At 42.5% G+C, this 13,032-nt stretch overlaps 1 protein-coding gene across 3 annotated transcripts in view; it reads right to left on the bottom strand.

Annotated features, from left to right (window-relative positions):
- Positions 1 to 13,032, bottom strand: part of LOC122562879 (breakpoint cluster region protein-like) — a 477,748-nt gene that overhangs the window by 309,669 nt on the left and 155,047 nt on the right. For all 3 annotated transcript variants that reach the window (XM_043716190.1, XM_043716188.1, XM_043716189.1), the window contains exon 3: positions 7,462 to 7,566. In XM_043716190.1, the coding sequence (XP_043572125.1) occupies positions 7,462 to 7,566 (105 nt within the window). The remainder of the gene's footprint in view (positions 1 to 7,461; positions 7,567 to 13,032) is intronic.

Here is a 13,032-nt window from a genome sequence, read left to right as displayed (position 1 = left end):
GGAGGAGGGAGGGCAGGTCTGAAGACCTCCTCGTGGGTCTGTTCCTGGGCCTGGCCAAACTGGCCATAAACAGGTCCAAGCAGCGGGCCGTGGAGGGGGTCATTAGGGCCGACTGCCTGCCCCTCTTCCGCGGTTACGTTAGAGCCCGGGTGTCCTTGGAGAAGGAGCACGCAGTGTCCACCTGGAGTTGTTCAGGAAGAGGTGGGCGCCGCAGGGAGTGGAGTGCACTATTTCCACCTCCAACTCTATTTTGATTTACTCCCTGCCCTCCCCTTCACTGTTTGATCACACAGCACTGCCCTTTGATGTGAAGGGCACTGCTTGTCACTAGCCACCTGAGTGTTTTCCTATCTTCCTGGTGGTGGAAATTGAATAAAGATTCGTGCACTTTGTGTCTCTCACTGTGTCTCACACCTGCACACACACACCATGGGTGCTAGGGAAAAAAATAAGCACTACCGCAGTTAGGCAGCAGTGTGGGGGTTAAAAAAAAAACAAAGAGATTCAAAACAGCTTCTTCCTCACTGTTATTAGACTTCTGAATGAACCTTTCAAATTTTAAACGTAATGCTGATCTCACCCTCCTTGTACCTCGTCCACTGGTAGCCATGGTTAAGGTGACGGAAGAGTGGAGGTCGACTAACGTGATGCCATTATTTTAGAGAAGTGGTAAGGAAAAGACAGAGAACTATAGACCGGTGAGACTGACATCAGTGGTGGGTAACTTGCTGGAGGGGATTCTGAGGGAAGGATTTACATGTACTTGGAAAGGCAAGGTCTGATTAGGGATAGTCAACATGACTCTGTGCATGGGAAATTGTATCTCTTTAACTTGAGCTTTTTTGAAGAAGTGATGAAGAGGATTGATAAAGGCAGAGTAGTGGACTTCAGTAAGGTGTTCTACAAGATTCCACATGGTACACTGGTTAACAAGGTTAGATCACAAGGCATACAGAAAGAACTAGTTATTTGGATACAGAACCGAATCAAAGGTAGGAGGCAAAGGGTGCTGCTGAAGGGCTATTTGGACTGGAGGCCTGTGACCAGTGGTGTGCTGCAGAGATCAGTGCTAGATCCACTGCTTTTTGTCATTTATATAAATAATTTGAATGTGAATATAGAGGGTATGATTAGTAAATTTGCAGGTAACACCAAAATTGGCAGTGTAGTGAACAGCGAAGGTTACCTCAGAGTACAACAGGACCTTGATTAGATGGGCAGATGGAGTTTCATTTAGATAAATGTGAAGTGGCACTTTTTGGGAGGGCAAATCAGGACAGGACTTATACACTTAATGGTAAGGTCCTGACAAATTTTGCCAAACAAAAAGGACCTTGGAGTATAGGTTCACAGTTCTTGAAAGTGGAGTCGCAGATCGACAGGGTAGTGAAGAAGGCATTTGATACGCTTGCCTTTATTTGTCAGTGCACTAAGTTTTGGAGTTGGGAGGTCATGTTGCAGCTGTGCAGGACATTAGTTAAAGGTCACTTTTGAAATGCTGCGTTCAATTCTGATCTCCTTGTTATAGGTAAGATTCTGTTAAACTTGAAAGGGTTCAGGAAATCATGAGGGGCATGGACAGTGTGAATAGCCATGGTCTTTTTCCCCTGGGTAGGTTTAAGGTGAAAGGGGAAAGACTTAAAAGGGATCTCAGGGGCATTTTTTTCACGCAGTGGGCGGAGTGTGTATGGAATGAGCTGCCAGAGGAACTGGTGGAGGCTGGTACAATTACAGCATTAAAAATACATCTGGATGGTTACATGAAGAGGAAGGGTTTAGACAGATATGGGCCAAACACTGACAAATGGGACTAGATTAATTTAGGATAACTGGTCAGCATGGACAAGTTGGACTGAAGGATGTGCTAAGTATCTCTATGACTATGATTCTGCAGCTATAATGTTGTATTCTTAGCTTTGTTCTATTACCCTCGGCACTTTGTATGGTCTGATCAGCCAGCAGTGCACACAAAATGAAACTTTTCACTGTACCTAAGTACGTATGACAACTGCAATGCATCTTTAGACAGTATACAGTGTTGCTACTGAGTATTGGTAGTGAAGTGACTGAATGATCGTGGATGTTGTGCCAATTTCAATGAATAATAGAGAAGATATTAGAAAACAACTACTACTCCTGTGATGAAGTCCCTTTATTTCGTAGGAAAGTAACCAAAATATTTTTATTGTTATCCTCATCAATATAGCTCAGATTTTACTTTCTGCAATATTCAGAACCCTTTAGTGCGACTGTACTTTGTTATTTTACTTTTAACATCAGCTAGATTTAATTAACTCCGCACTATAAAAAATGATTGAATTTGCTTTAGTTTTTATACCAAATGGTTAACCTAGTACACGACATACTGTGGATTTCAACATTAAAATTGGTCCCTGCATCCTTAAAAAGACTTGCCTAAAATGTGGGTCATCTTATTCACTGAGAAATACAAAAATATTTTATTTGAGGCTGAAAGATGGAATTGTCTTCTATGTTGGGTCAAAACATACAAATTAGGCATACAAGGTGGCCACTTGGTTCCTTCAGTCACTCCACCATTCAATAAGATCATGGCTGATCTGATAATTCCAGATTCCCACCTTCCCCTAATAAACTTTCCACCCCTTCCTTACCAAGAATCTAATTACTTCAGTTTTAAAAATATTCACAGGGTCTGCCTTGACCACCTTTCAAGAAACAGTGCTCCAAAAACTAGCACCACCTGAAAGAAAACATTTCTCTTCATCCATCTTAAATAGGCAACTTCAGATTTAATAGTTGTTTTGTTTAGATTACAAAATCACTGAAGAGTTCAGGCACAGAAGGTACATCATGCCTGCACCAGCTCATTAAATGAGCATCATTACCCACTGCCAAACCTACCATTTTCCCATACCTTGCACATTAAATTAGAAGCTTTATGGTATACTCACCTACCTGACTCCCTGATCTATGTCATCACTTCATGATTATTTTCCTCTCACTGGGTTCAGCCTCACAATCCATTAAAAATAATGCCTGTTACAGGACCTTCAATATTTTTCTATTCAATTTCAACAGCTTTGGATATCTTAGAGCCATAGATAGCCACAGCGCAGAAAAAGGCCTTTCGGCCCATTGCATCCACACCAATCAGAAGCAACCACTTACCTAATCTAATGCCCTTTTACAGTACTTGGCCTTGTATGCCTTGGCATCTCAAGTGATCACCTAAATACTTGTTAAATGTGTTTGTGCATCTGCATCGACCACCCATATGGGCAGTGAGCTCCAGATTCTCACCATCCTCTGGGTTAAAAAGCTTTTCCTCACAGTTCCCCAAAACCTTCTGCCCCTTATCTTAAATCTCTGACCCTGGTCAACAATCCTTCCATCAAAGGAAAACGTTTCTTCCTGTCAGTGCCTCTCATACTTCTGTAAATTTTCATCACATCCCCTCTCAATCTCCTTTGCTCACAGGAAAACAAAACTGGTTGTCCAATCTCTCTTCATAAAATTCTCCAACCCAGGCAATATCCTGGTAAATCTTCAATGAACCCTGTCCAGTGCTATCACATCCCTCCTACAATGTGAATTCCAGAACTGCATTAATATTATAAGATTATGGCATAACGAATATTTTATTCTTTTCCACCAAAACTTCCCTGCTCTTAAATTCTGTATTTCAATGCCTCTTCTTCCTCAGGCAGCTCAGGAATTTGGCACGTTCGTAAGGACCCTCACCAACTTTTACAAATGCACCACAGAAAGTATACTGTCCTGGTGCATAACGGCCTTGTATAGCAACTGCTCTGCCCAGGACCGTAAGAAACTACAGAAGGTTGTGTGCATAGCTCAGGCCATCACAGAAGCCAACCTCCCATCTCTGGACTCCACTTACATGTCTCGTTGCCACAGAAAGGCTACCAACATCATTAAAAACCCAATCCCACCTGGTAATGCTCTCCTATGACCTCTTCCATCAGTCAGAAGATACAGAGGCTTGAACACGTGGACCAGCAGGTTCAAGAACAGTTTCTTCCCTGCCATTATTAGACACTTGAATGGACTCTCTAACTTCAAATAATGCTGATCTTGTTAATGTTGATCTTGCCAAGAGCACATTCTGTGCAGTGTAACCTGTATGCCTTACTCTGTCCAAGTTTTTCTTTCACCCTATGAACTGTAGACCCTTGCAGGCTAAGACAACCCCCATTTAACACACCAATTTTTGTATCATCTGTGAACTTATCAATCAACCTTCCTACATTAGAGTCTGAATCATTTACATAAACCAAAAAAGAGCAAGGACTTCAACACTGACCTGTGCATAACCCCACAGGACACAGCCTTAGAACCATAGAATCACTATAGTGTGGAAGCAGGGAATTTCGCCCATCAAGTCTACACTGACCCTCTGAAGAGCACCTATCCAGAGCCACTCCTCCTCTCCTATCCCTGTAATGTGCATTTCCCATGGCAAATCTACCTAGCTTTCACATCCTTGGATAATACAGGCAATTTACCATGGCCAATCCACCCAACCTACTCATCTTTGCACTGAGGGGGGAAACCGGAGCACCTGGAGGAAAGCCACGCGGAGAATATGGAAACTCCACACAGACAGAGGCTGGAATCAAACCTGGGTCCCTGGTACTGTGAGGCAGCAGTGCTAACCACTGAGCCACCATATCACCACTTTTTAAGTTCTAAATTTAAAAATTCCCTTAATTATCACTCTATACTGACTGGGACTCACTTCGTGCTAGGGGCTTGGATGGGGCAGAATTTGTAAGGACCATTCAGAAGGGTTCCTGTTTTAGGAAATGAGCCCATCCAGGTCAGTGAAGTTTCAGTCGGAGAGCGTTTTGGGAGAAGTGACCATAATACCAAGAGTTTTAAGATACTCATGGATAGGGATAACAGCAGTCCTCAGGTGAAAGCAATAAAATAAGGAAAGGAGTACTACAACAATATTAGGCAGGAACTGGAGAACTTTGATTGGAGGCAGCTGTTTGAGGGTAAATCTACATCAAACATGCGGGAATATTTCAAACAGCTGATCATAAGAGTTCAGGAGCAGCCATATTCTTGTGAGAATGAAGGATAGGTATGGCAAGTTATGTCAACCTTGGATAACCAAGGGATGTTATGACCTTGGTCAAAAAGAAAAAGGAAGCATAAGCAAGGTGTAGGAGGATGGAAACTGACGAAGCCCTTGAAGTACATAAGGAAAGTAGTAAAGAACTTAAACAAGAAATTAGAATGGCTAAAAGGGGTCATGAAAAGTAATTAGCGAATAGTATTGAAGAGAATCCCAAACATTTTTATACGTATATAAAAAGTAAGAGGGTAGCAAGGAAAGGGTGGACCCACTCAAGGACAAAGGAGGGAATCTGTGGACCCAGAAGATGCAGGTGAGGTCCTAAACAAATACTTTGTGTCAGTATTCACCAAGAAGGAATTGGTAGAGGATGATTTCAGGGAAGGGAATGTCGAATTTCTAAGCCAAGTTGTTATTAAAAAGGAAGAGGTGTTGTGCATCCTCAAAAGTATTAAGGTAGATAAATCCCCAGGTCCTGATGGGATCTATCCCAAAAGATTGAGGGAAGCAAGAGGATAAATTGCTGGAGAATTGATAAACATCTCTGTATCCTCTTTGAGGTCCAGGAGGTGTGAAGAATAGCCGATGTTGTCCCATTGTTTAAGAAGAGGAGTAGGGATAACCCAGAAAATGACAGGCCTGTGGGCCTCATGTCAGTGGTAGAGAAATTGTTAGAAAAGATTCTCAGGGACAAGATCTATACGCATTTAGAAGCAAATGGCCTTATTAGCGATAGACAGCATGGTTTTGTGCAAGGGATATTATCCCTCACTAACTTGATCAGGTTTTTTGAAATGACGATGAAGATGATTGATAAGGGAAAAGCAGTTGATGTTGTCTAAGTGGACTTCAGTAAAGCCTTTGACAAGGTCCCTCACGGCAGGCTGGTACAAAAGGTAAAGTCACATGGTATAAGGCATGTACTGGCACGATAGATACAGATCTGTCTTAGTTGTAGGAGATAGAGAGTAGTGTTGAAAGAATACTTTTCAGAATGGCAAGATGTGACTATGATGCTCCATAGGAATGTGCTGGGACCATGGTCTACATAAATGATTTGGAGGAAAACATAGCCTGTCTAATTAATAAGTTTGCGGATGACACAAAGATTAGAGGAGTTGCAGATCGTGAAGAGAATTGTCAGAGGATATGGATCAGTTACAGGCATGGGCAGAAAAAGGACAGATGGAATTTCATCCAGACAAATGAGAGGTGATGCTTTTTGGAAGGTCAAATACAGGCCTAAATTATACAGTGAATGGCAGAACCTTTAGGAGTATTGCTATGCAGACAGATCTGGGTGTGCAGCTCTCCACAGTTCAGTGCAGGTGCCAGCACAGATAGATATGGTAGTAAAAAAGACCTATATAGCATGCTTGCCTTCATTGGAAGGGGCATTGAGGATAAAGATGGACAAATTATGCTGCAGCTTTATAGAACTTTAGTTAGAGCACACTTGGAATATTGTGTACAGTTCTGGTTACCACACTACCAGAGGGATATGAATGCTTTGGGGAGGGTACAGAAAATGTTGCCTGGTATAGGGAATTTTAGCTATGAAGAAAGGTTGGATCAACTGGGCTTTTATTCACCGAAATGCAGGACGTTGAGGGGGTGACCTGATAGAAATGTTTAAGATTGTGAATGGGATGGATAGAGTGGAAAGTATAATGTTTTTTTCCCCAGGGTGGAGGGGTCAATTACTAGGGGACACAGGTTCAAGGTTTGGCAGGGGGGGTTTAAAAGAGATGTGAGGCATGTTTTTCACACTAAGGGTGGTGACTGTCTGGAGCACACAGCTAGAGGTGGTGGTGGAAGCAGACAAATAGCAGCATTTTAGAAGAACTTGAACGAATACATGGAGGGAATAGAAGGATATGAATCCTGCAAGTGAAGATGGTTTTAGTTCTATGCTGTTTGTTCTATGGGCAGTAAGTAAAGTCGCCATAGTCCCAGAGGACCATAGGGCTGCTCTCTCATTAAAGACAAACAACTCGTGTGGAGTTTAACGTAAGGGTCACCACACCTCAGTCAAGCAGTAAGGTTGAGAAGGCAGGACCTTCAATGACAGGGCAGTAATCCAGGGAGAAATCACATCTAGTGCATTTTTGCCACTTCCATAGTTTCTGTTCAGGGTTGAATGTGTATGATTATGTGTCAATTATTTTACTATGCAACATCCCTCCAACTGGGTAAATGGAATTAGTAGAGCCAGTGCAATGTTCAGAAAGCCCAGAACGTGCTTTCGAATTGGCCTTGTATAGTCTGCTGTGTACAGTGCTTCAATTTACCCGGCCTTTTCTCAATTTTTCACTGGACTATATCCTTTGAAATGTAAAGAGATTTGTCCTACAGAGATAGGGTACTCTTATACATACCAATAAAAGTGCCTCTAGATGATTCAAGTATATTTCCTCACTGGCTAGGATTCCAGATAGAACCCATTTTCGCATCTCCAGGCCCTTTTCCAAATCTGGTTCGCTCTATTGAGAAATAGAAATAGAAATAATATCATGTTTCTATTAGAATTTATGGAAATAAAATTGACCTCACAGATAAAGTCAAAGAAAGCTATCGCTAAGTTACGAGGAAATATGATAAATACATTAAAATACCTTGAATCTGGCATTTCTTTTCATTTCAGATGCCAAGTAACAATGATAGCTTACCATATTTAATGCAAAAAAACACTGGGGCGCTATGTTTGTCCTCATGATTCTTGTTTTAGAGAGATGAACCTATCAAATATCCTATACTCTGTCTAGAAATGCTGCTCACTCCGAGTTATAGGATGCAGAGAATACATGTAGTCTAAGCTGCAATATCCCAAGATTCAATAACCTTGAATCTGCTGTACGTTGTGGTGCTTCATGGAGTTGGTTGGATAAAGTAGGAAGTGCTCACTGCCAAATACAACATTAAACAAAATGCATAGTAAAGAAGGGCATAAGAAATTTGGTACAAAGATAGCTGTTGTTTCAGCCTCCAACAACTGTGACTCCATCCACGCTGGCAGATGTGGTGAATTTCTAGCAGTTTACTTTCACTGAATATACTTGTAAAATCTGTACAATGAGCCTGTGAACCAAACAAATGTTCACTGCCATTTTCTTTCTTTATTACTCTTGTAATGAAAACAGCTCTGTCTCTAACTACTGGAACACTTTTGCAAGTTCTGGAATAGCTTCCAGGGAGTCAATAAGTTGCAGAATGCTAATAAGGTCCCTGCAGAGAAAAAGCAGGGGCCCTCAAATTTTCCGTAAGTGATGTTTATTCAGACAATCAAATCTCCCTCAATTAAGACACTTTTGTCATGTTGGATGGAGATCTACCCTAGCAACACTACTACCTAAATTTTGCTCCAATTCCACGGCAACTGAACTAATAGTGCGAATGGGGAAAAAGTGCACTATCAATGAGTCCTAAATTACATAGATAGATAGAACATTGCATAGATCATAACAGTGCAGTACTGGTCCTTTGGCCCTCAATGATGTGCTGATCTGTGAAACCAATCCGAAGCACATCTATCCTACACTATTCCATTTTCGTCCATATGTCTATCCAATGACCATTTAAAACTTCTAAAATTCTAATTTCTTCTGAATGAGCTGCCAGAGGAAGTGGTGGAGGCTGGTACAATTGCAACATTTAAAAGGCATCTGGATGGAAACGTGAATAGGAAAGTTTTGAGGAAAATGGGCCATATGCTGGCAAGTGGGACTAAATCAATTTAGAATATCCAGTCAGCACAAATGAGTTGGACTGAAGAGTCTGTTAGCATGTTGTACATGATTCTATGACTTTAAGAATGTTAAGCATCGTTGATGAGCTGAAATCAGAGCTTCAGACACTGTGGCATATCCAGGAGGGGGAGAGTTAACTTGATGCTGGGTTCCAGTTAATCACATCCTGTAGCTTAAATATTTCAACTTTGGCCACTGGTCAGGGTCTTGAGGATGCGACAAGAAGTGAGGCAGGGATCCTGAGCACAAAATTGGAGGAGTGTCAGCTCTTGACCTTGTCCAATAGGTATAAGGTGCTTATCCTTATATGGATAGAAAAGAATCTGCAGGAAAGATAGTTAAACTGACCACTGTGGTCCAAGAAGCCATTCAAGCAGGGGAGCACAAAGAAAAGTGACAGTGGTAGCGGATTCTAAATTAAGGGATCAGATGTAGAATCGCGAGACCTGCATGTGTGTTGCCTACCTCAAAACCTTCCTAATCACGTTTCCATCCAGATGCATTTTAAATGCTGCCAAGGTGAAGAATGCCTAGAGTCTCTCAGGAAGGAAGGGGAGAATCCAGCTATTGGGGTACCTACTGGCACCAATAACACAGACAAGAGGTCTAACTGGGGACTATCAGGAATAATATTAAAAAAAAATAGAACCACAAAGGTTGTAATCTAAGGATTATTGCCAATTTGCACATAGCTCAGATAATGTGATAAGTAGCTGAGGGAAATAAACATGTGACTAAAGGAGTGATGCAGGAAAATGGGTTCCATTTCGTGGGGCACTGGTATCAGTATTTGGACAGAAAGGAACAGTGCTGTTGGGATAGGCTCTGCCTGAACCAAGCACAGGCCAGGATGGAAAGTCTAAATAGGGTGCTCATGAGGACTTTAAACTAGGTAAAAGAGGGGGAGGGTTCCGAAGAGGTTATTAAAGTTTCCAGAACAAGCAACAGGACACACAGCATGCAAAGGGTCAGGAGTCTAACTTCTGGTACAGCACATAAGGGAACTATTTTGAGAAGGTGGTGGGGGCAGTTGATGCAGGATTGAGACTGTTGTATTAAATGCTTGCAATATACAAAGCAAGGTAAATAAGCTTGTAGCGTAGATTGAAATTGGCAGATAGTGTGTTGTGGGCATCACAGTGACATGGCTGCAAGGGGATCAGGCTGGGAACTAAACATGCAAAAATACACATCCAAACGCAAGGGCAGGCAGTTTGAAAGTGGGGGTGGGTAAGAAATGAAATTAAATCAATAGCACAAAGATATAAAGGTTGGAAGGGGTAGAATCTGTAAGGGTAGATTGAGGAACAACAACAAAGAAAAAAAATGAAACAAAATCAGAAAATCTTCTTCAGAGAAGGGTCACTGGACCCATAACACGAATGCTGCTCTTTCCACAGATGCTGTCAGACTGTTTCCAGCAATTTCTAATTGTTTCTGATTTCCAGCAACCGTCATTCTTTGTTTAACGAAGAAAAGACCCTAATGTGAGTTATGTATAGACTCTCTAGCTGCAGTCAGAATGTGGAGCAGAAAATAAATCAGGAGATAGAAAAGGCATGTAAGAAAGGCACTATTACAATAATCAAGGGGATTTCAATATGCAGGTGGACTGGGAAAATCAGGTTGTTGCAGATCGCTAGAAAATACATATATGGAATGTTGAAGAAATGGGTATTTTGGGGGAGGGGGGGGGAAATCAGCTTCGAATTACATATAGTGTACAAGCAGGCTGTTCGGCCCATCAAGTCCACATCGACCCAGACCCAGATTCCTTACCCTATCCCTTTAACCCTACAAAGCCACCTAGCTTGCACATCCCTGACACTACAGGCAATTTAGCATTGCCAATCCATCTAACCTACTCATCTTTGCGCTGGGGAGGAAAACCCGAGCACCCAGAGAAAACCTATGCAGACACTGAGAGAATGTGCAAACTTCACGCCGTCGCCCGAGGGTGGAATCAAGTCTGTGAGGCAGCAGTGCTAAGCACTGAGCCACCGTGCTACCTCTTTTCTAGTTTAAACAAAAAACACCCCTCAACTATCAACCTTTGCTTCCTGTCACTTACTGACAATTCTGGATTCAATTTGCCAAATTTCCTTGAATGCCATGGGCTCTTACGCTTGCTACCAGCTTCCCAACTGGGACCTATTCAAAAACTTGGCTGAATTCCAACTAGACTACATCAAAAGCATTGCCCTCATCTACATACCCGATCAGCTTCTGCTAGAGTCCACTAAGGAAGAGGCAATTCTGAATTTGGCGATGTGTAATGAGGCAGACTTGATTAGGGAGTTTAAGGTGAAGAAACTCCTAGGGGGCAGTGACCATGAAATGAACAAATTCACATTGCAGTTTGAGAGCAAGAAACTTGAATTACATGTAACCATATTCCAAGTGAGTAAAGGTAACTATAAACATGAGGGAGTAGCTGGCTAGTGTTGGAAGGGGAGTCTAGTAGGAAACATAATGGGGTAACAATGACAGGAGTGCCTGGGGATAATGTGGGAGGTACAGCAGAAATTCATCCCAAGGAAGAAATAACATACTAAGGGGAGAATTAATCAACCACTGCTAACAAGGGGAATCAGAGACACATAAAAGGAAGAGGAAAAAGCATACAATCTGGTGAAGACTAGTGGAAAGCCAAAAGATTGGGAAGCCGGGGGAGACTGAAGAGTTGGCTGGTGAGGGGGCAAGGGTCTGGCAGATGGAGTACAATTTTGGTAAATGTGAGGTGATCTACTTTGTAGTTAAAGCTTAGGTCACAGTATTATTTAAAAGGTGAAATATTGCAGCATGCTGTCGTGCAGAGGGACTTCGGAGTGCTAAAAATTGATTTGCAGATGCAACAAGTAATCAGGAAGGCAAATGGAATATTGGTTTCCATTGTTAGAGGGATTGAACTTCAGAGCAGGGCGGTTCTACTGCAATTGTACAAGGTGTTGGTGAGGCTGCACCTGGAGTATTGTGCGCAGTTCTGGTCTCCTTACTTGAGGAAGGATAAACTGGCTTTGGGGGCAGTGTACAGGATGTTCACCACATTAATTCCAGAGATAAGGGAGTCACCCTATGAGGAGAGGTTGCACCATCTGGGACTGAACTCGCTAGAATTTAAAAGAATGAGAGGGGATCATATAGAAACATATAAAATTATGAAAGGAATACATAAGGTAGAAGCAGGAACGTTGTTTCAGCTGGTGGGTGAGACTAGGACAAGGGACATGGCCCAACATCAGGGGAGTAGATTTAGGACAGAGATGAAGAGGAATTGCTTTCCCTATAGAGTAGTGAATCTATGGAATTCTCTGTCCAAGGAAGCAGTGGAGGCAGCTTCATTAATTATATTCAAGACACAGTTGGATGATTTTTTGCATGGTAGAGGAATTAAGGGTTATGGGGATAATGCAGGTAGGAGAAGCTGAGACAATGGATAGATCAGCCATAATCTTAAGGAGTGGCGGAACAGGCTCGATGGGCCAACTCCTACTTCTGTTAATATGGAACTATGAAGGTTCAGCAGCAGCAACGGTATCTGCGGTGGCAGCGTTGAGAACTGATAGATAAGCAGAGGACTCATCAAAGGCTGTTGAACTTTTAACTTATTCCTTTTCCTATTTTAAACTATGAAACACTTTATTTTTCTATTATTCTATGAAGTAATGCTTCACTTTTTAACTCTCATTTCAGTTACTACTTTTTTTGTACCTATGTGCCTAAGATGGTGTCACGTGTGGCAACATTATAAACTTTTCACTGTACTCCTGCGAGACTCGATGGTTTGTTGCCTCCTGGGTGCTAGGGTCCGAGATGTCTCGGACCGTGTCTTCAGAATCCTTAAGGGGGAGGGTGTGCAGCCAGAAGTCGTGGTGCACTTTGGCACCAACGACATAGGTAGGAAGAGGGGTGGGGAGGTCATTCAGGAGCTCAGGGAGTTAGGCTGGAAGCTAAAAGCTAGGACGGACAGAGTCGTCATCTCTGGGTTGTTGCCGGTGCCACGTAACAGTGAGGCAAGGAATAGGGAGAGTGCGCAGTTGAAGACGTGGCTGCAAGGATGGTGTAGGAGGGAGGGCTTCAGGTTTTTGGACAATTGGACTGCATTCTGGGGAAGGTGGGACCTGTACAAACAGGACGGGTTGCACCTGAACCAGAAGGGCACCAATATCCTGGGAGGTAGGTTTGCTAGCACTCTTCGGGGGG

Source organism: Chiloscyllium plagiosum, chromosome 25, assembly GCF_004010195.1.
Source record: "Chiloscyllium plagiosum isolate BGI_BamShark_2017 chromosome 25, ASM401019v2, whole genome shotgun sequence".
Lineage (NCBI taxonomy): Eukaryota > Metazoa > Chordata > Chondrichthyes > Orectolobiformes > Hemiscylliidae > Chiloscyllium > Chiloscyllium plagiosum.
The sequence above is the reverse complement of the archived record's forward strand: the minus strand, read 5'-3'. Positions and strand labels throughout refer to the sequence as shown.